Source organism: Myiozetetes cayanensis, unplaced genomic scaffold (genome assembly GCF_022539395.1).
Source record: "Myiozetetes cayanensis isolate MyiCay16 unplaced genomic scaffold, myiCay2020 scf17, whole genome shotgun sequence".
NCBI classification, from domain to species: domain Eukaryota; kingdom Metazoa; phylum Chordata; class Aves; order Passeriformes; family Tyrannidae; genus Myiozetetes; species Myiozetetes cayanensis.
This window is the reverse complement of record NW_026087378.1, coordinates 13,586,141-13,607,752: the sequence shown is the minus strand read 5'-3', so window position 1 is coordinate 13,607,752 and position 21,612 is coordinate 13,586,141. Positions and strand designations below refer to the sequence as shown.

The 21,612-nt window shown below is 52.1% G+C and overlaps 1 protein-coding gene across 1 annotated transcript in view; it reads left to right on the top strand.

Moving 5' to 3' along the window:
* Positions 1-17,298, top strand: part of JADE2 (jade family PHD finger 2) — a 70,463-nt gene extending 53,165 nt beyond the window's left edge. Inside the window, 5 exon segments of the mRNA XM_050312402.1 lie at positions 2,896-3,357; positions 7,933-8,050; positions 11,825-11,953; positions 12,762-13,332; positions 13,334-17,298. Of these exon segments, the coding sequence (XP_050168359.1) occupies positions 2,896-3,357; positions 7,933-8,050; positions 11,825-11,953; positions 12,762-13,332; positions 13,334-13,631 (1,578 nt within the window). The 3' untranslated portion in view covers positions 13,632-17,298.
* Positions 17,299-21,612: the final 4,314 nt, after the last annotated feature.

Genomic DNA, 21,612 nt, shown 5'->3' with positions numbered 1-21,612 from the left:
AAATGTCCTCCACCACTCGCTTGTCCATCGTTGCTCCTCTGCCCGCTGCTGCCCGCTCCCCTCGAGCTGCTTGTGCCCCTGGTCCCCCTCCCCTGGGATAACTGGTGTGGTGGTTCCCGAAGCTGTCTCGTGGTTGTGCCTGTAGCCCTGGCAAGGCACAGGGTGTCAGGAGGGGAAGGGCAGTGTGTGTGCCCCGTGCTGCCCCCCATCCTCGGGGGTGTCTGGGGGGCTGACACTGCCTGTCTCGGCTGAGAAGCTCTGCCGGCGTCCAGACCATCTGTGGTCACAGAGAACCACGTGGTAGCTCTGTAAGGATGCAGAAGTGTTGTCTCTGATGGCTTGGCCGGCGTTCAGCACCGGTAATTAATTTTTCCTTCCTGAGCTCCCCTCACAGGTCTCTTGGAGGAGCCGCTTCCTTCCCCTCCGGTCCCAGGCTGCAGTGGAGCACCACTGCAAGCTGCTGAACTTCTGTTTGAATTTCCTTGGCAACTAAAACCATCCCTCTGTTTCTTCCCAGGAAGAGTGATTTGCGGGCTAATTAACAGCCCACGTTCATCTCTGGGGCAGTTTTCACCCTCTCTCTCTCTCTCTTGGAATTGTGTTTGGGAATGGATTTGCCTGGATAAGCAAAGCATGCTGAAACCCTTGAATGGAAGGCGCTGTGAGATAACGAAGCACGATCAATAACGAAGCCAGTTTTTGAGCCTGGGTTATTCTGGGTGGCAGATCCCTCCCTGCCATCACGAGTGGCTTCATTCCAGCGCCATTCTGGGAGGGATCAATATGTTTTTATCCTTAGTTTATCCAAGGTCCTTCAGTAGCTGTGGCTGACCAGGTACCTTTCTTTGTTGCCCTGTCAGCTGAGCTGCCTAATTATTTTCTGTTTGCATTTTGGGCACAGTTTCTGACGAGTGCTGCCTGCCATCTGTCAGAGGAGAGATCCAGGGCGGGCGTCACTGGATTTGCTTTATTCCTAAGGTGGAGTGATGGTCATTCCTGTCAGCAGGACGTTGTCCTGGCAGAAGACACAGCCATCTTGTTAATGCTGTTTTTAGCACTGGTGGCAGAAACAGGAGGGAAGGGACATCACTCTGTGTGCTTCAAAAGCCAGTGGGTGATATACTGACTGCCCTGAGTAAATCTGGAAGCTGCAAGTCAGGCTGGGCTCCCTCTGTCCCTCCCTCATTGCCAAAAATAAATAGTGGAGAACGGAGCCAGTGCTTCAGCCGTGTGGGAGGCTGGGACAGGGCTTGTCCCATGGGATGGGCAGGGTGGCAGGCCAGGCCCCCACTGCCTGCTGGGGTGGTGGGTGCCCCAGGCTGGCACGGGAGCACCAGTGGGTCCCTCACAGTGCCAGGCTCCACGCAAGCACCAGCAGCATGGCAGGGGGAGCTGAGCTTTGCAAGTTATCAGCTGTTTTTGTGAATGATTTCAGACTGAAATTAGGACCAAATGGCCATATTTAACAGGGTGTCAGAGTTCATAATCCACTTTTGTGTGGTGCCTGGGGGAGTTAGTGCTCAGCATCACTGCCTGGAGCCGTGCTGGTACAGCCAGAGCTGCATCCAGCTCTTCCCACTGGTCTTGGAGGCTTTGGAACAGGGCCTGGAGAGCCCTGGAAGTGGAGGACTTGGACAATGCTTGCCTGTGCTTTTCTTGGCCCTGGCAGCTGTGTGAGCACCAGCAGATTCATTAAAAAAAACCAAAGGAAAATATCTAAAAGCAGCAATGTCAAAAGTTCACACCTGGATTCCTGAGCAGGATTCAGGCCTGATGGATGGGATGAAGATTAAAATTTTGTTCCTCAGTTACTACCAGAGTATATTTGGTTTTCTTTTTGAGAATTAAGGTGCAGTAAAAGTGAGTGGTTTGTCATCAACATCCAGGAAATTTCACGTGCCTCCACCTGGTCCTTCAGGCCACGAGAGCATCTTCATCCTGAACAAGAACAGTTCCTCTGTTAACTCCAAATGGTGCCTACAGTTAATAGCCCACTTAAAATGTCTCATTATTGCAGTTTAACTGGTCGTTAGCAGCTGGAATAGACTGATTTCTTATGGGTTATGGTTGAAATAATTACCTGACACTCTGAGCCATTAAAAACCAGTTAATGAATAGAGAGAGGGAAGGTGCTGAGGTGGACAGGGGCACAGTGCTGATGGGTGGGAGTTCCTCTGTAGGAGAGTCTGATGTTTGTTGCCCGTAGGATTCAAAGTATTTTAAGCCTGAGGTAAGTTAGGGAAATGGTTAAAAAATTAATCTGATACAAGTCTGACAACATTCTAGCCACGTGTTTTGCTCTGGTTGCCTTTTTGTTCTTTCTTTTTTTAAATGGAGCTAGTTAGAGTGTATAATTTCCAGAGGAGGAAGGCATTTGGGAGCATTGGCTGCTGCTTAGATCCCATGTGCACAAATAAACCTTGCCATGTTCTCTGTGCTTCCAATGAAAATGGCATGTTGGCTTTAATGGTGGTAACAGAGGGGGGGGTAGCTTGAGGGTGAAATAAAGATGAGCATTTCTCCATCAGGAGAGACAAATTGACGTTCTCAGAGCGTCCCATAGGCTGATGCTGTTCTTTGGCTTTTGACGTGTCTTGGGAAGCTCCTGGTTGTGGCAGGTGGGAGATGAGCAGGGCCTGTCACGGGGAAGGATTAAAGGAGGGTGAGGTGGGAAGGTGCCCACTGATGCCTTTTGAACCCTGGGGTTCTGCTTGAGTTTCTGAGCTTTTGGGCGTGCAGGGCTGGGGCAGCGCGGGTGTCACGGAGCACCCGTCACGTGGGCAGGGCTCACCCAGGTGGCTCTCCCGGGTTCATGGGCTGCCCATTGGGTTGGTCGGTGTCCTCCCCCCACCCCCGGTGCTCTGCCTGTCCCTGAGCCCTGTCCCTGCCCCGCAGTGCTCCATGCCCGCCTGCGTCACCGCGTTCCACGTCACCTGCGCCTTCGACCACAACCTGGACATGCGGACCATCCTGGCAGACAACGACGAGGTGAAGTTCAAGTCCTTCTGCCTCGAGCACAGCAGCGGTGCCACCAAACTGCCCGAGGAGGCACGGACAGAGCCCGACCAAGCCCAGCTGGACTTGGAGAAGGTGACGCTGCGGAAGCAGAAGCTCCAGCAGCTGGAGGAGGACTTCTATGAGCTCGTGAAGCCCTCGGAGGTGGCGGAGAACCTCGACCTGAGCGAATCGCTGGTGGATTTTGTCTACCAGTACTGGAAGCTGAAGAGGAAAGCAAATTCCAACAAACCGCTGCTGACACCAAAAACGGACGAAGTGGACAACTTGGCTCAGCAGGAGCAGGATGTTCTCTACCGACGCCTAAAGCTCTTCATGCACCTCAGGCAAGACCTGGAGAGGGTGAGTACAGCCTTTCCTTCAGTCTGTACCCCACGTGCTCCATCAGGGCTGCTGCAGTGTGTGCTGGGGACTGTGGGCAGCACAAACCCTGTTCCCCGCCCCGGCTCAGTCTGACCCCTTAAAAGCTGTGTCCTTTCATCTTCATTCAGAAACGTAACAGTGCTCAGTGTGTGTACATCACCCCTGCCAAAACACTGACACTGATGGAGTGAGTCAGTGTTGGTCTCAGCTGGGGGTTCAGAATAACAAATGTGTGCAGGGAGAGTGCCTCGGCAGGGCGGGGTGGATGGGAGGCAGATGATGCTGCAGTTTGTGTCCACTATGTCTAAATAGTCTGAAAGCTCAAAATTACCCTGTGCTGCCTCTCAGATGCTTTCCAGCAGCAAGGCACGGGAACATGTCATTATTTACTTCCATTAAGCATCCAAGACGTGTGAAAGGCAGGAGTGAGAGCAGGGCCAGTGGGACTGGGCATTCCCTGCCCTGCCGCAGCCGAAAGTGGGTCGGCTCCTCAGGGAGCTGCTGGCGGAGGCAGAGCCGTGCCAGAGGATGCAGACAGAGCATGCAGGCAGCTGCAGGTCCCCGTGGTGCAGGGCATCCTTGAATCCTCCCATCCACAGGGGAAGGGAGCAGCTTTTTGGCTGAGGGCATTGGTGGAGCAGCAGTGCTCAAGTGGTGCCGGAGCTCCCCGGGCTGGGCTTGCTCCCTGCTGCTCTCTGTGCACGTGGCTGTCATGGCTGCACCACTGTCAGCCCCAAAATCACAACCACCTCCACCAGATTAATTGCTGAAGACACTAAAAATGATGTGATGCCCTGTGGACACCCCCACCCAGGCTGCTTGTGTGGAGGGCAGGAGCAGGGATGAGGAAGAGGCAGGCAGGGAGGGGGAAGAGGCAGGCAGGGAGGGGGAAGAGGCAGGCAGGGATGGGGAAGAGGCAGGCTGGAGGTGAGGAGTGGCAGCCAAGGTGAGAGGCAGCGAGGGGAAGAAGCAGAGGGGGAGAAGCACACACAGAACCTGGAGTGAGGTGGCAGAGAAGGGGCAGGTACAGTAGTGGTGCTGCTGGGGAGCATGTGGGCATAGCACAGGGGAGCAGTGGCACAGGGACAGGCAGGGCAGGGATGCTCAGCCTGGCATGCAGAGCCCAAGCTCCCTCTCCTCCTCTGCTTAAGACCCAAGCCCTGCCTGGTCCCCCCTCTCCTCCTGCCAGAGAGCTGAATCCATGGCCCTTGCTCAGGTCCCTGCCTGACTGCCCACTCAGGGTGCAAGGGCCATGGAAGGGTTCAGGGTGTCTCTGAGAGCAAGGAAGGAGGAAAGCAGGAAAATAGCATTGCTTTGACTCAGTGGATGTGGCTGTGGCTCCCTGAGCAGGGGGCTGGGGTTGCTGCTGCTCCCTGGGAGGTGGAGGATGGGTGGGAATGCTGCCCCTGCATGTCCCTGAACCCTCTCTCCAAGCTGCTGAGGGTCTGTGGCAGAATTTAACCCATGGGTAGAAAGGTGGTGTGGGTGGGCACTGCATTCATGTCCAGGTGGGGTTTCAGCTCTGGACCAGCCCACCCTGGTTCCTTCCTGCACCCACCTCCCAGTGCATCCTGGAGCTCGAGGGCCTTCTCCTGTGTAAAAGCAGTTGGATCTGAAGCTATTAATCTCTTCTCTGTGGTCCTGTCTGCCTTCATCCCTGTAGTCATTGGTGCCATCACTCTGCCAGTCTGTCCCTCCTTTGTTCCTGCCTTTCCCCCTCTGTGTGGGGCTGCCACCCTTAGCAGGTCTCCATCACCAGGCTATGGCAACAAGGCTGCAGCTGCCCATCCGAGGGTGACGAGTTCAACTCCCTTTCTCCCCTCATCTGCTCCACATCGGTAAATCTAACCCAGGCTACTCTGCCTCCCCCTGCTTCCCCTTGTTCCCAGCTTGCCTCCCCAGCTGCAGCGAACCACACTGTGCATCCCTGGGTACCACGCTTCGCTCACAGCAGCTCCTCTTTGATTTCTTTGTGTCAAAACTCAGTGTTTTACCGGGTTTCCCGTTTTCCAGAGGTGCCTCCAGGCTCTGGGGGGTGTGCCCATCGGCGTTCAGCCTCTGCTTAGCAACTCCCTGCCAGGTTTCACCGCCTGGCCGTGGAAGAGCTGTTTGTTCTGCTTCCAAGAGAGGAACAATAAACACCAGCTGGATCAAAGTCCAGTGCTCGTATGGGTGATGTAGGTTTAGATCCAGCTGTTTCCAGTGCATCCCAGGTGTCTGATCCTGCCTGGCTTCACGTACAAACCGTGAGGAATCAAGTCAGGTTGGGATTGGAGACAAGCAGCCTGCAGGGGTGGCTTTCAGAGGGTGTCCATGGGGGCATCAAGTTGGATTTTAGTGTTTTCAGCAATTAATCATGGAAATGGGAGTGATTTCAGGGCTGATAGTGGTCTCTGGATTCAGGAGCTGGGGAGGCAGAAGCGGCAGAGCAGATGCCATGGGGACATCCAGGGTGATGGTGTTTCCCTCTGCCATTTCTTACCCCCTGTCGTTTCTGCACTTCACAGTGTCAGAAAATTTAACCTGTTGCCTGGGAATCCTAATAACATTCCCCCAGTTTTCTTCCTGGCCTTTTTTAACCCTCTTTGCCTTTTTTTAAAGCTTTTTCCCCGAGGGCTGGGTGTTTAAATTAACTTGAACAAAAAGCTGTAGTTTTCCAGGCTTTCACACCAGCATCTAAGCTTGGCTTGGGGAAGCAGCACTGGGTGGTGTTGAGCTGTGTAAGTGTGGGTAAATACCAGCAGTCTCTAAGCAAAGCTAAAGGAATGTTTTCTTCCAGGAATATCAAATCATAGGGAAGAGATACCACCAAACACTTGGAGATTCAGGTTGCCAGAGGCAGTTGTTTTCTTCATAAAGAAATTTCAGTTTGATGTTTTCTCCAATCCAGAATGAAAAAAAAGAGATAACATAGTAAAATACACTGTATAGCTCACTGCCTTGTATTTACAGCTGGGGGATTTAACAACAAAAAAAAGAGCAGCTTTTTCTCCTGTATCCCTAAGCATTCCCAAATTATCCTTAGGCAGGACCAATGTCATTAAAGGATGGCTGCAGTTGTCCTTTTGCCCTCACAGCTTTTGGGGGCAGATACCAGGTAAGCACAGGACAATGTCCTGGCTTGCTGTGTCACTGTGAGAGGCACAAAGCCTCCTGACCACGCAGGGACAGTCCCCCAGGCCTGACAATACTCTGCAGAGAGGGGTTTGAAGATGAGAGGGGGGAGGAATTGAAGGCATCAGGATCACACATGAGTGTGGACATACCCACACGCGTTCCTGCCCGTGAATCCCATGCCCCCATTCAGGCCACCTCCTCCTTACCTTATTACAGGCAGCTCTGCTCTTTCAGAGCATCAGAAAGCTGAGTAAATGCTGTCAAATCCTGTTAGCTGCCATCAGCATTTCTGTTCTGCAGCCAAGAGCCTCCACTTCCTCCCAGAGCCTCAGTGCTGCCAGAGCCTGGCTCTGCAGCCACCCCTGCGTGGGGCTGGCAAAGGCATGGCATGAAACCCGTCAGGAGGCAGGTGCCAGCAGGTATCAGCAGTAGCCCTGTCATCTCATGGTGCTGGGGTGTTCATCAGCAGCCCCCTGTGATGAGCAGGGTTGAGCCACCACTGCATGTGAACAGTTTGCATCCTGTGCTTTGCTGGTTGAGTTTAGAGCTTCACAGAATCGCAGAGTGGGTTGGGTTGGTTGGGTTGGGTTGGAAGGGACCTTAAAGATCACCTGGTTCCAACCCCAGCACCGTGGTGAGGGAAATTTCTTGGGCTGGGACGAAATGAAGCAGGGATTTTGCAGGTAGATGTGGAGCAAGGGTGAGTAACCAAATAGAGGGGGCAGATTTGAGGTAGGGAGCTGCACTGGCTGCTGGCCTGGGCCAGCATCACTGGGGTATTTTGCTGTATTTTTTGTGCTTTGTCCTGGTCCCTGCTTTAGGACATCAGGCAGCTGTATAAGGCCTTCAGTGCCCTTAGCCTCGTACAGACACCTCCACCCCAGCTCTGCCCCTTCTCTGCACTGTCTGTGGGAAGAGGGTCTCTCCCTCCCTGCAGAAGGATCAGTTCGTGGGTGAGAACTGGTGGATTGACTCAGGGTACCAAGGTGCCTCTCAGCACGTGGCATTTTTTGTGCAGGTGAATGTGCCAGGGCTGTGCATGGCACAGCTGCTGGGTGGGCTGGACCTGCAGAACTGTGTTACAGTGCTCCTTCTACGGCACCTTCCCTCTGGGACTTCCCAGTGTCCGTGCTGGAGAAGCCAGCCAGCCTTCCTTGCCCCCACTGAGCCACAACAGGGAGGTTTAGGCTTGGAATCATTCACCACATGCTTTTTCCCATATGTATTACACAGCTGGGATCAGGAGGCCTCAGTGCTAGTCCTGGCTCACCCAAAGGGCCCTGGCAGGAGTTGTGGTGGAACGCAGATGATGGTGAGGTGAAGAGGACCCAATCCCAGGGAGTGGGGATTTCCCTGGGCAGCAGAAGCAGCAACACCACTTGAGGGGACCTGTTTTGACCCTGCCTAAACCAGACACTGTTTCTTGTGTTTCTGCAGGTAAGAAATCTCTGTTACATGGTGACGAGACGGGAGAAAATGAAACACACCATTTGTAAGCTGCAGGAGCAGATCTTCCATCTCCAGATGAAGCTCATAGAGAAGGATCTCTACCCAGGTCAGTACTGCTTCCCAGAGCTTGGTCTTGCAGCCACTGTCCCTGCCATCCTCTGAAGCCAAAGTTGGATGCCCAAGCCCCCAACCCCAAGGAAGCCAGAGCTGCCCCTCTGGATGACCATTGACAGACCCCTCCTGATCCTCCTCTCCCTGGGAATCAGTCAGAAAGACCAGGCATTTGCTGAGGTGGGGATGCTGAGGCAGTGTTTGGTGCCTTTCGTGGAGCTGGAGCAGTTTGGGAGGAGGTGGCAGGTCCTGCCCAGGGCTGGTCTGTGGCAGCTGCTTCCCTGGCACAGCTCTTTGCATTTGCCTTTGGCTCTGTCAGGAATCAGGGGTTAAGCTGCTGGTGGGGGGTCTGTTGCTCCAGGAGACCAGCTCCTTAGGCTCTGGAGGGCTGCAGCTCTCTGCTCCACGTTCCCATTAGCGGAGATCACGCTGCTGCATGCAAAGCCTCTGGCAGCTTTTATTGAGGAACCGAAATAAAGTTGGGTTTCCTTTTGTCCTACTTTGTTTTTCCCTTTTGCACAAGCGGTGCCGGAGCCCACAGCTCCTGCTCCCTCCTCCTTCCCCTCCTTTCCCTTTGGTGGCAGGGCAGAGCAGACCCCATGGCTGCAGAGCAGTTTTTCCAGCAGCAGCATCTGGCGCTTTGGCAGCCGCTTCCGACGGTTGTTGTGTTTGTGGCTTTGGAGTTGTGTTTGAAACCGTCACATGGCTGGGGTTTCTTCGGGAACCGTCTGGGCTGAGCTCTCCTTGACAAAAGTCTCTTTTCACTGAAGTTTTGGAGGCTGAGGAATGTGTGTGTTGGGATGTTTGTGACTCAGGCCCATGCGAATTCCTCGGGATGGCCAGAGCCAGGCAGCGATGGGGACAGGGGTGGCTGGACCCCAGGGTTTGCTCCAGGGAGATGTGGGACCTGTAAATCCCGGTCCCTGTGATGCTGTGTGTTGCTCTGCATCCTCACTGAACCAACCTGAGCACACGGAAAATGGCATTCCCAGCCATTCCCAGCATTGCACATCCATTCCCTGTCACCCAGGATATCTGTGCCGGGTGGTGCTCCCGGCAGTGATGAGGTGGGGTGGGAGGTCCAGCTCAGGAATACAGAGAGAAGACAAGAAGAACAAGCTCAGATCCTGAGGGCAGGTGCCATGCTGTGTGCTGCTGGGTTCTCTGGCTTTCAGGGGGATCACAGGGGTCCTTGGGATGTTCAGCTGGGTGAACCCAGTTCATCATTTGCAGCTCTCAGGAGGAGACAGGCGCAGGGTAGTGTGCCAGGAAGGGTTTTTGAGCTCACCTCCCTTGCAAACAAGGTGTTAGATAGCTGGAAATGCCCCATGGGGGCCTGTGTTCCCCAAAATGCCTTGGGCAACCTGACCACCAGTGCATGCCTGGGCCTCTCCAATGCAGTGATGGGGTAGGAGCTGGCAAATACTCCCAGGGAGAGCTGAGCCAGGGCCTTGCCAGTGGGGTGTAGGTGCCAACCAGTGATGGGGAGCTGTGTTGGGGCTCTTCTGATGGTGTTTCAGGGTTGTCTGCCCTGCCCAGTGCCAGTGCTGTGCAATTGCCTTTGCCCAAAATGTTATGTGTACTTGAGGAAAAGCACGGCTGCTGTTCCCATGGTGTTTGTTCTGCCCAAAGGTGAGTGATCAGAGACAAACCCCCAGCTGAGAGGGTGGCCCAGCTGGGGACTGATGTGCAGGGATCCCTTCAGACCCTGGGATGCAGATGCTCTTCTCCCCTGCCCCACCTGGCTGGTGTTTGCCCATTCATTTTCCACTCTGAACCGACTGGGATGAGCTGCTTGTCTCTCCTGGGATGGACTTTCTGGTTGAGCCTGAGCAGGGACTGACTGCTCCCTCTGGGACCCAGCTCCCAGGAGTTGCTGCTGCCATAGAAAGGGCCCAGCTGCAGGGATTTGGTCCTGGAATCTCTGGGTGGTTTGGGCATGTGGGTCCTTGCTGTGCCAGGGGCACATTAGGGACCTGAATGCCTTTTGTTGTCAGCCCATGGAGTCTCCTGAGCCTGGGAGGAGCTCCCTTGCCAGGTGATGGGGCCTAGAGCTGCAGATACTCAGCACCCCGTGGGACCAAAGCTCTGGATAACTCACTGCTGAATTTTCCAGCATTACAAAGTACTTAGTGGTCTGGAAGCAGGGGATGGTTCCATCCCCCACCACAGCTCCCAACAGGGCTGCTCTCCTTACCTGGGGTTCCTTGGAGAAAGGAAGAAGTCCCCGTTATTCCACCCGGATGAGGCCAGTTTTTAACTGCTGTTACAGTAGCCATCGACAGAGATCTGCTGGGGTCCTTCCAAAGATGGTTTTGGCACAAAGGTTTTTTTGGACTGGCTCCCACACAAAACTCAGAACAGGAGGGGTTTATTTTTCCCGCTGTCAAATGATCATTTAAGCAGGAGATTCTTAATAAAATCAGTGAGAACTGCCCGTGTAAAATGAACCCTCCTCTCCTCCCTGTATTTTTCTTGCACGGAGTGAAAAGTAAACAGTGTCTGGCTTTGAAACACGGCTACTATTTTGACAGGTTCCTCCTCAGAAAGTGCTGCTCGGGTTTCTCTTCAGCCCCGTTGTGCTGTCTAAACAAAGTTAAGATTTTGATTTTGTAAGCGAAGTGAAAAATGTGTCTGCCTTCCTCCCGTTCCTTGGCAGGAACGCGGCAAACACCAGTTTTGCCTTTGCTTTTCTTTCTTCCTGCAAGTCCTCGGGTCAGGAGGGGTTCCTGGCTTGGCAGCCCCCAGGGCTGTAAATCCTCTGTAATCAGGCAGGTGCAATGCAGATTCCCTCCCCGGCTCACCCAGTACATTTCCACTGCCACAGCCAGGGGGGAGCTGGGGTTACTCCCTCTGACCCAGCCACTCCTTGGCCTCTCTGCCAAGTCTGGTGAGGATTTGCTGCTGGCTGACACAATAAGCCCATTTCTCCCTTAAAATCATTGCTCAGCCTATGGGCCAGACTCTGAAAAACTGCCTGTCTCGCCTCCACTTCTATCAGCCACCCACATTTTGGTTTAAGGGCAATATCCTTCCCCCTCTGAAAATTAATAGAACTCTTAGCATGGACTTCTGGGGGACATTGACCTAATGGAGTAAGTAAAAACTGTTGTAAGTATTTTACTTGGCAATGCAGGTTGTACTTTTTAGGGCATTTGTCCTGTTTACCCAGGAGGAATAAATCCAGCAGGGGTTCAAAGCCATTTAGGAAATGCTGATTTTTAGGTGAATGTCTGTGTAGCTAAGAGTTTGATCCCTGCCTTTCCATGGACTATCCTGGTCATCTTTCCCACTTCATGTACTTCTGTCATTTGGGGTTTTTTATCACCCCTGCACAGTTTGAGTGGGAGCAGCTGCTGTTGCTGAAAGGTCAAATGGAATCAAGATCAGCCTCCTGGCAGGTGTCCAAGCAGGATTTGGGGTTACTCCTCTGTGAGTCCTCACCCCAAAGCCCTGGGTCCAGGGGTCTGCAGGGTCTCCAGCGAGTCCCCTGCCTTCAGTGGGGCTGCTCCTGTGGCCTCGCTAAGCTCCTCTCCAACGCCCAAACCTCTTTTTTATATAACCTGCAGGATTCATATTTTCTTAAAATACATAGAGCAGAGCCTGCAGCTCTCCAGAAAGTGGCTGTTGCTCCCCCTCTGTGCTGGAGTTGCTTGCAGGTCTGCTCCAGGTCTCCACTGTGGGGTGTCCCCAGGGGAACTTGTTCACTGCAGCGTCCCCAGTGCCTCGTCTCACACAGCGTTCTCCTTTCTCTCCTAAAACATGCCAGAACAAACTGGGAAGAGGACAAAGGGTAAGAAAAGTGACCCGAGAAGGAAAGGAAGAGATGGTAGAAAAAATAGTCCTGAGAAGACAGAGAAAAGGAAATCAGTCAACGAAACTGTATTGGGACAACTGGGTAAGTCTGATTTTATGGGCGTGGAGCTGCCCCGTGCTGCTGGAGACTCCCTGCTTGGGGGAGCAGGGTTGAAGAGTCCCAGCCCCTGATCCCTCCTGCACATACACGCTGGAGTTACACCTTCCACCTCTCCCTTGTGGAAATCAGCCTGAATTATCCAGGTCCTGTGAGAGAGACTGGATCCGAAATGCGGTCCCCAGTGGGGCAGGGGGTGTAAAATCCCCCCTGTGGCCCCAGGATTGGGAGAACGCGTTACAAAACCTATGATGTGCTCCTGGAGTGTGAATTTCACTTTTGGGGGATAAAATCAGACTTACCCAGCCCGGGGTAGGGCTGCTCCCCCGTGCCCTCCCTGCTGTGCAGCGACGGCGAGCACAGCACATGGGCTGGGAGTCCTCATGGCATGTACTGCCTGAGCACAAATCCTGCTCTGTCACCAAATTTTTCAGCATATGCTTGGATTGTTTGTCTGCCACCTTTGCAGGAGAATGTATTTGCCCCCATGCTGGGGTGGGTCATTGCTTGACATCTTCGCTGAAGAAAGATGCTTGATTTGGATTCGGGGAGGTTCATGGAGTGTTGTATGTGAGGGACAACTCAGGTTGTCGTGCTGTGACCTCATTGAACCCCAAGCTCAGCATCAGTGCTGGAGTAAACCCTCCTCTGTCCTGGTGTGCTGTGTTAGAGTTGACCTTTTGAGAGTTCCTCTGGTGCCGGGGAGTTTCAGTGAAGTTGTTGGTGGTGGTGGAGGACAGCGTGGCCGTCCCTGGCTTCTGAGGCAGATCTTCCATTCTTGTTTTTTTTCCAGGCTTGTCAACCTCCTTCCCCATCGACGGGACCTTCTTCAACAGCTGGCTGGCGCAGTCGGTGCAGATCACCGCGGAGAACATGGCCATGAGCGAGTGGTCCCTCAACAACGCCCACCACGAGGACAGCACCCCCGGCCTCTCCGAGGAGCTCCTCCAGGACGAGGAGACCTTGCTGAGCTTCATGATGGACCATTCCCTCCGGTCCCCGTTCAGGCAGAGCGAGGCCACAAAGAAAGTGAAAAGCAGAACGAGAACGAACACTAAGAAAAAGCTGCCGAGGAGCAGCCCCCCCGCCGTGGGCGGGGGCCACCCGGAGGGCTCGGAGCCCTGGACTAACAACGCCAGCAGCTTGTCGGATGATCCCGCCAAGCCCTTCGCTCTGGATTCCAGGCCGAGCAAGTCGGAGAAAGGGGCGGCGAAGCTTCCCAGCGACCGCAGAGGGACGGGCGAGGCCAAAAGGGCGGCCAAGAAGGGCTCTCTCCAGAAAGCCAGCGAGCCTCACCCCCCTGCCGGGACACGGGGCTGCGTCAGCAGGGAGGAGGAGGAGGAGGAGGAGGAGGAGGACGCCGCGCTGCGCTCAGCCCGAGCCCAGCCCCGCGGCCAAAGTGCCTGACTCCGTAGGTAGCCCCAAAACCATCGTGCGGTTCAAATTACCAAAGGAGAGCCGGGGGGCGCGGCGCTCGCAGCCCCCCAAGCCCGAGGGCGCCGGCGGAGCTCCCCTGCGTCGCTTCGACGCCGACACGGACGGCTACTTCTCCGACGCCGAGATGAGCGACTCGGACGGGGAGCCCCGCGGCGGCCGGGCCCAGCGGGGCCAGCTGGACGCGGCCGGCGAGGACATCGTCAGGATGAGCATCCTGGCGTCCTAACTCCTCCCGCCGCCGCGCCGGCTCCTCGAGGCCTCTTCAACCCAGTTCCAACTGCCATGTCCGATTTCTGCCTGGTGTCACGGCGAGGGGGGTTTTTAATGTGTGTATATAGTTGGAAGTTCGGCACTGTTGTCTTTCTCTTCTCGATACGCCTGAGATACAGCTTCAGCTTCACCGCCATCGATGACTGTGACAGCAGTGGTCCCTCCCCGGCTCCCTGCCAGACCCCGCTCCCCAGGAACGCGAGCCGGCGCCCGGCAGGACCGATGCCGAGGGTGCCCGGAGGGTGGAGGGTGCCGGTACCTGTGCTTTCTGCAGGGGATGACAGTTCAATTAACGGGCATTATTTAATGAGGGGCAGGTTCCTGCCCGGGACGGTTGCCCTCAGAGCAGGGAGCGAGCAGAGGGTCCGGCAGTGACCAGCTGTGGGAGGGGAAATTCCCGCCCGTGTGTGTGCGGAGACGAGGAAGCAAAATCAGCGATACTAAAATAATTAATGACTAAAGCACAAAAAAGCTTGTTGGAGGAAAACGCTTGGGGTGGAGGAGAGCGATGTTGCATTTCTAGTTTTAGAGAAAAACACCCCTCGGTCTTTATTTTTCCCCTCACCTTTCCATCGGGTTGGGATCCGTCCAGGGGCCAGGATGCAAAATTTATTGCCCCCATCCCTGCCCCCGTTGAGGTCGTTAGAAAAACCGAAGTGATTTACTCAGGTGCATGGATCAGCTGGCAGCAAGCTGGAAAATGGAAACGTGGGGCAGGGTGGAGGAGAAGAGCATCCTTTAAAACCACCGTGGAGAGTCAGGGTTGGTGTAACCTGGGAAGTTGAGCGATCTTTTTCTGCCCGTGGTCCCACCATGCCGGGCCGGCACGTTTGCAATCCCCTTTGCACACCAAAACGATGGCCCCGAGGCCAAACGTGCCATCACCGAGGGGAAAAGGCAACCCTTGGCATCACCGTTGTGTTTTCCTACCAAATGCTACAGTGGAAATGGTGAATTTATTCCTCTCCATCCTTTGGGTTTGTTTTTTTTTATTCCCTAAATCCTGGTTACAAGCTGTTGACTCGTTGTGGAGGGGTGATTCACAGAAGCTGACATTATAAATATTACAATAATTTAATGCATAAAATGTCCCCAATAAGCCTTAAATGTTGTTTAAAAGCCCATGTTACCTATAAGTCAGGCGAATTTCCATGTTTGCACTTAATTGCACCATTACTTCGGTTTTGGCTTCAAAGGTCACAGTTAAGTCATGCTACGTGTTTTATTGGAGTGACCCCAGTGTGAGCTCAGGGAACAAAAAAAAAAAAAAAAAAGGAATTCACTGAAACTTTTGTTGTTGTTGTTTTTTAAAAATAAAAAATGTTAAAAAAACTAAAAAAAAAAAAAAATCACAAACAAAACCAACCCAAACCTGGGACACTTCTGCAACCGGTTAAACCCATCACTAAACAAACAAACCTTGCAATTGTCAAACCAATCAGTCAAAGAATTTTGTGGATGCCAAAGAAATATTTTGACAGTCAAGCAGCACAGCCAGAAACCGGAAACTTGTCACTATGAAAAAAATAAAAATTGGAAGTTATTTTAGCAACCAAGGACTAAAGACACACTCATACCACACTGCTGCGGCGTTAGGTTCCAAGCTTGCTCCGAGGGATGCTGCTGCTCCGAGACCGCATCCTGCCGTTTTGGTTTCCGATGCTTTTTGCTCATTTCACTGTGAGCTTTCTTTTTGAAACTCTGAGACTCTTCCGATCGGTGTTTTAGAGTAGATCATCTTTAATCAGCCTTCCAAAGTCCTTATTGTTGGTCAAATTGCAGCCCAGCTGATCCCAGGCACGGCGGCGGCTCCGGGTGGGAGTGCCCAGCCCTGCCCACGCCCAACACTCACCCGGCTGAGACTTGACCGTGCCTGGGGAGGGATCTTCCTCAGGTGGGAAAAATGTGACACAAGTTATTAGTGGGGGGAAAATAGGGGAGAAAAAAAATAAAAAAAAAAGGAAAACAAAACAAAACAAAAAACGGCAAAAAACCAACAAAACGGGAACCACCTTTGTTATAAATTAGCATAATCCACTGAGGTTGGAAATGAAAATCTGCTCATTAATTAAGGCTCAGTATGTTCGGATAATGTTAAATACAGTAAATAGGACTTAGTTTATCTTATCAGGCTTGCTAGCTTTAGCTCCAGTATCCTAGTATAAGAGTCATAACAATAATCAATATGCTGCCTTTTAATGAATCTTGCTTCCGTGTGCTTCACTCAATTATGGTTAAAAAAAAAAGCAATCCACAAATTTCGCTGTACACAGCTCCATTCATCAGCTTCTGCACTACTTGTCTTCTCAGTACAGGAAAGCAAAAAGGGGGGCACTTTAAAGAACAACCAACCCTGCACCACCAGCACCGGGCAATAAACCAGTCTGAAACACTCCCAAAGCATCAGGCATCGTGTTTTGCCATCATTTAGGTGGGGAAAGCTGAGGGGGGCTGGTGGGGCAAAGGGAGAAGAATGGGATGGTGGGAATAGAGAGGAGGAAAGGGGTTGGTGGGATGGCCGTGGTCACCCCAGAGCATCCCCTGCCTGGTGCGTCCTCGGAGCGGGGGAATCTGGTGTTCTGGAGAGAAAATGCACAAGGAAAATATTTTTGATGTTAATGTAAATGTATTTTGAAATGAATAGAAAGAAGAAGAAGCAGAAAAAAAAAAAGGTTTATTTTAGTAGAGAAATGTTGTCTTTTAAGATGTATAAACTGCAGGAATCGACATTTGCACTGTAAGAGCACCTGTTTCCTTGGAGAAGCAGCAGCTGTTGAGGTGAGGATGCACAAGGCATCATGCCCTGATGGAGCACAGCCCCACACCAGACCCAGCCCTGATGGCTGTGGGAGTTTCCCAAGGACAACTCCCATTTTCCCCACACCCATCTTTCAGTTTTATTTTTCCTTTCCATTTTCTTGTTTTTTTGGTTTTTTTTTCCACTTGCACCTGTTTTTTGGGGTTAGGATGCCTGCTGTCCCACGGAGCCCGCCCCGAGGTGGGACACACAGCACAGCTGGGTGGGATGCAGGATGCAGGAAGATGATGCTGCTGCAGGGCAGGCCGTGAGGTTTGGTTGTTCTTTAAGGAAATCCCCCCCCAGTTTGCACCATTCCACATACAAAACAACCCACTTCACATCAGTTACAGGAAACGATATGAATGTCGCAGGAGGAGAAACCCTTCTGTTTTCTTTGTTTCAAAGAACGTGATGTGCCATTTGTTAATACAAAAGAGAACTATTGAAAATATATTGAAAAGAGCAATTTTAAATTATTTTTGGCTTATGTTGCAATATTTATTTTCTTGTATTAGAAATTCCTTTGTAGAGAAAAAATGTATTTTTCATTAATGCAAAAACCTATTTCTCCTTTTTGTACATTTTCCATGTTAGTTAATCCTTAAAGCAATATAATGTTATCAAACTCGTTCTGTGTGAGACTGTATTATGCATGCTATTTGTGTTGCCTTGGAATAGCTCTGTCTGCCATTATTTTCATCCTGTTTAGATACAGTGTATGCTTTAATACACATTGGGACCATGGCCCATTGCTTATGAAAAACCCCTTTGCATTCCTCAATGTGTTGGCAAATGCAGTCAATAAAGCAGTGTTTTCTGTGTACCTCGTGTTGTTGGAGTGAGCCAGTGACACAGAGCAACCTCACCCAGGGACAGGAGAGCCCGTGGAGCATCCCAGGGATGCTGGGTCAGCCCTGCTGGTGCAGCCACTCTGCCTGTGAATAGCAAATTCCTCAACTTCTGTTGCATTTCCATTTACATTTCCATCGCTAGACCTCAGACAGTCCTTGGAGAAAGCAGCTGGAGACATTTGTCACAGCTGGAAGGGCAAGCCCAAGCCCGAAAGTTTCTCGAATTCGAGGTAACCACCTTTCTCCTGGAGATTTAAGTCTTGTTTTGCAGATTTGGAGCAAAACCCTCAGGGGAAAAGCTCTGCTGTGAGCTGGGATGCTCAGAGGAACAGCTTCTTGCACCAGGAGCTGGGGTAGCAGGCAGGGAAAAACGCTGCTAGATTTGCTATTCGTGGGAGCAAAGGCAAGCTGTGAAATCCAAATTACTCCAGCAATGTGTTGCTGTTTGTCAGACACTCCTTGTGCTCCTGCTGATACCAACCAGCAATCTGATCGAGTGGGTGGCATCCCTGCCTGTGGAAGGAGATTGGAAATAAATATCTCTAAGGTCCCTTCCAACCCAAACCATTCTGTGACTCTGCTGCTGTGGGCTGGGGTTGCTGGGCCCAACCTGTGGAGCGTGGTGAGAGCACCAGGGCTCATCACACAGCTTTAAAAACTTGAATGGGATCCACATCTTCCTGTGAATACTTGGCTGGCTTGGAGGCCAAAGGCAAGGGTGCAGCCTTGTTTCAGCAAGTACTGGAGTCATCAAAGAATGGTTCTTTTTTTCTACCTTCTTGGCATTTCCTGGCATGTTTTTCTTCTGTAGAATTGTCCAAGTGCCCAAGCTGCTGAAGGAAAATGAGCTGTTTAATAGACATACTTGGTGCAATTTATTAGCAAAGTGATTAGTCAGGGAAATCACAGTGCCTGGTGAAGGCAGCACAAAACCCATCAATCTGAGATGGGTCTTCTGAGGGGTGAGGGGAAGAAACTCACCTTAAACTGTCATGGGCTCATATGTCACTGAAAGGAAAAGGCAAAAATCAGTTCAGTGCAAATGAAGGATTTCATTACTGGGTTGTGTTATTGCTCACAGCTCTCGAGGCACCCCAGTGATGAACTCAAACTCCTGGCTGGTCCCCAAAACTCCACAGTGCAGGCACGATGCCCACAGCATCATGCATGGACCCACCTGTCCAAAGCCAGTTCAGGAGTTGCCTTCTGTAATAAGTTTTTCACCTGTCTTAGGCAGGGAGATACTAAAGAGTTTGATTCCATCAAGCAGGGAGTGAGGTCAGCCTGCCTGTCATGGTTTGACCCCAACCAGCAACCCCCTCCCCAGCTCCCAGAATGTGTGAGGGGATGATGCTCAGCCCAGACACACCTTGGAGATCTGATGTTCATCCTTACAAAGTGGCAAGGATTTTGTCTTCAAAATATTTGAGGCTAATGGAAAAGCTTGCCAAATTCCTGGGAAGGGACACCCCTGCCTCTGGCACCCGTGTTGGACCAGAGATGTCTGGGCTGGGCTGGCTGGATGTATGATGAGCAGGGACAGACAGACCTGGGGCCCCAGGGCTCCACCAGCAGCACCACATCATCCTTCTCCTACAGCCCAGCCTGAGAAATGATTCCCCAGTAAAGGCAGAAAAAGCCCTTCTTAGTAATAACATATATTTATAGGCACTGGGAGCACAGAGGGTTTCCCTGTGTTGCTCCCTTGGGGTTTGCCTGCAGTGTCCTCATCACAGGTGGTGCTGAGCACCTCGATCTGGAGTGAGCAGCCAAGGAATCATTTCAGTTTAATTGCAGAATAAATGTTAGGCCGGCCCCTATATGTTTTGCATAAGGATTGCAAGTGCCACCATAAATCCTAATGGGGCAAATACACCCCAGTGTCAGTAAATCATCAGCCACGGATGAGGAAAGGAATTAATTTTCCTTCAGCTTATCCTGGAAGAATTGCAGTAAGACCTTGTTTTATTGTGTTTGATTAAGTGCTGGTGGTATAACATAATTTCCCCTAACCATTAAAACCGCTGGTGTTGTACTTCTGCATAAACGCCTCTAATGTGATGAGAGCATATTTAATATTTACTCTTCCAAAGTTAATACATTTAGGGGAGACATCCTGGGCGCTAAAAATAGTTCCTTGGCCTTGGATTTCCATGTAGGGCTGTGAAATGATGCGTCTGCTGTGATTGCAACAGACGAATAAGAAAAAAAAAACCACAACAACCTCTAAAAAAATAAACAAACCTATGACTAACCCACAAAACAAGGGAAAAATCCCACTGCAGCCAATGCCCACCCTGGCTGATCCAGAGGGTTTCACAAGTGCTGTCTCTGCCTTGACGTCCTGCCTGTCCCAAACTCCACTTGACAAACCCACTCCCTGTTCATTTAATGCACAAGTCAAAAATGGACTCGTGGAGGGTCTAACCAGGCACTTTTCTCATGGAGGGTTTATCCGGGTACCTTTTTCCACAGAGGCTTACCTTGGGGATGGGATGGGACTGGCATTGCTTGCAGGCAGCTCTTTCTTCTCCTGTGATGGCCCCGCATGGATCTCCAGATCCACCACGGAGTCCTGGTGGGGAGGTGCTCAGCCCCCAGCCAAGTTTTGGGGGCACAGGGGGCCCACAGCTTTGCCTGTATCCATCCCTCATCCACGAGAGGCTTCTTTGGGCACGAATCCTGGGCCTTGCCTGCCATGGGGTATAAATCATGCAAACAGCAGTTTATGTGGGAATCAGGAGGTAAGAGGAATGCAGCTCCCTTCCAAAATCAGGACTCTGCTGCTGGGGGAGGTGTTTGTGCTGTGAGTGCCCTGAGAAACGAGCCCTGGGGGGTGTCTGGGAGCCCTGCTGATGTGTGCAGTGGTGGGATGGAGTTTCCCCCAGTGGTGGGATTTGGGCATTTCCCAAAGCGTTGGGACGGTGTTTCCCAGCTAAACCCACTCTGCTGAGCATCAGATGCAGTGTTTTCCCTCAGGAGTAGCTGCTGTACATTCAGATGTAATAAAGATTAAAATAATGGACTGCCTGTGCTTATATTTTAAGTGGTGCTTCATAATGCTGACACTGAGCAGGAGGAGAGAAAGCAGAGGTTAAAACAGAGCTGTTACACTGGGTCATTAGCCCTGCCATGAGCCCAGAGGGTTGGATCAATGAAAGGGAGATTTTCCTGGGAGGCAGGCAGGTCAAAAAGCAAAATAACAGATCTGCAGCCATAACTCCTGGGAAAATGATTCTCAGGAGGGAGATGCCCTGTTTGTTCAGGAGCCTGCTGCCACTGGAGCAGGACACCGGCCATCCACGTGGGAATGGACCTGCCACGTGCTCTGCCTCCATCCAGGCATCTCCCTGGGCAGCCTGGAATGCAGCACCCCTGCAAGAGAGAAAATTCCCTGCAGAAAACAAGGTACCAAAAACCCCTTCCAAGAATGCTCAGCTAAAAATAGGTGTTTGTCGTGTGGGATACCACAAATAACACTCACACTGCACAGAGGGACCAGCAGGCGGGGGACGAATTCCTGCCCTTAGCAAGAAAGCAGGATCAATAAACCACTTATAAAAGAGGGAAATCGTCAATTCTTGCAGCTCCAGCTTTAAAATGAGTAAGTCTGGGGGATAAGCAGCATTGGTGTGGCCAGAGGCAGGCTGGGGACACACATGCCCTGTGCCACGAGCATCACCTGCTTGGCACCAGCTCTCCTCTAGCAGCAAAAGGACTCGTGGCTGTTTTTTTTAGCCTTTCTGAGCCACGAGGATGCCAAGGCACAGTCCAGCCACAGGGCAGCAGCACATTTTTTGGCAGGGCAAGAGCCAGACGTGTGCCAAGTCATGGGGACTTCGGTCACTGCTCTAATCTGAAGCCTGCAAGCATCTCCCCAGTCCTGTATGTGTGCTAGACAACAGCTCTAAAACTGGCTCAGACAAACACACCAGGAGGAGGAAGGAGTATAAATAGCCAAGCTCCAGGAGCATGGGTTGGGAGCAGCGTGGGCATGGCTGTGCCTCCCCCACACCACCAGCAGCCACAGCCCCCTCTCAGCATCCCACCAGCCCACCTGACAGGCACCTGCAGTGCTTTCCACCCCAAGCATTAGAAAAGAGCCAGTGACTGAGGTGTCACAGCTGCCTGTTGGAAAACATGAGCTGAGGTTTGAAACTCGGTGTGAATCTCTGCTTCCTCATGGGGGAACACAGGATGCACCTTCCACCAGCCCAGGTTGCTCCAAGCCCTGTCCAACCTGGCCTTGGATGCTTCCAGGGATGGGGCAGCCACAGCTTCCTTGG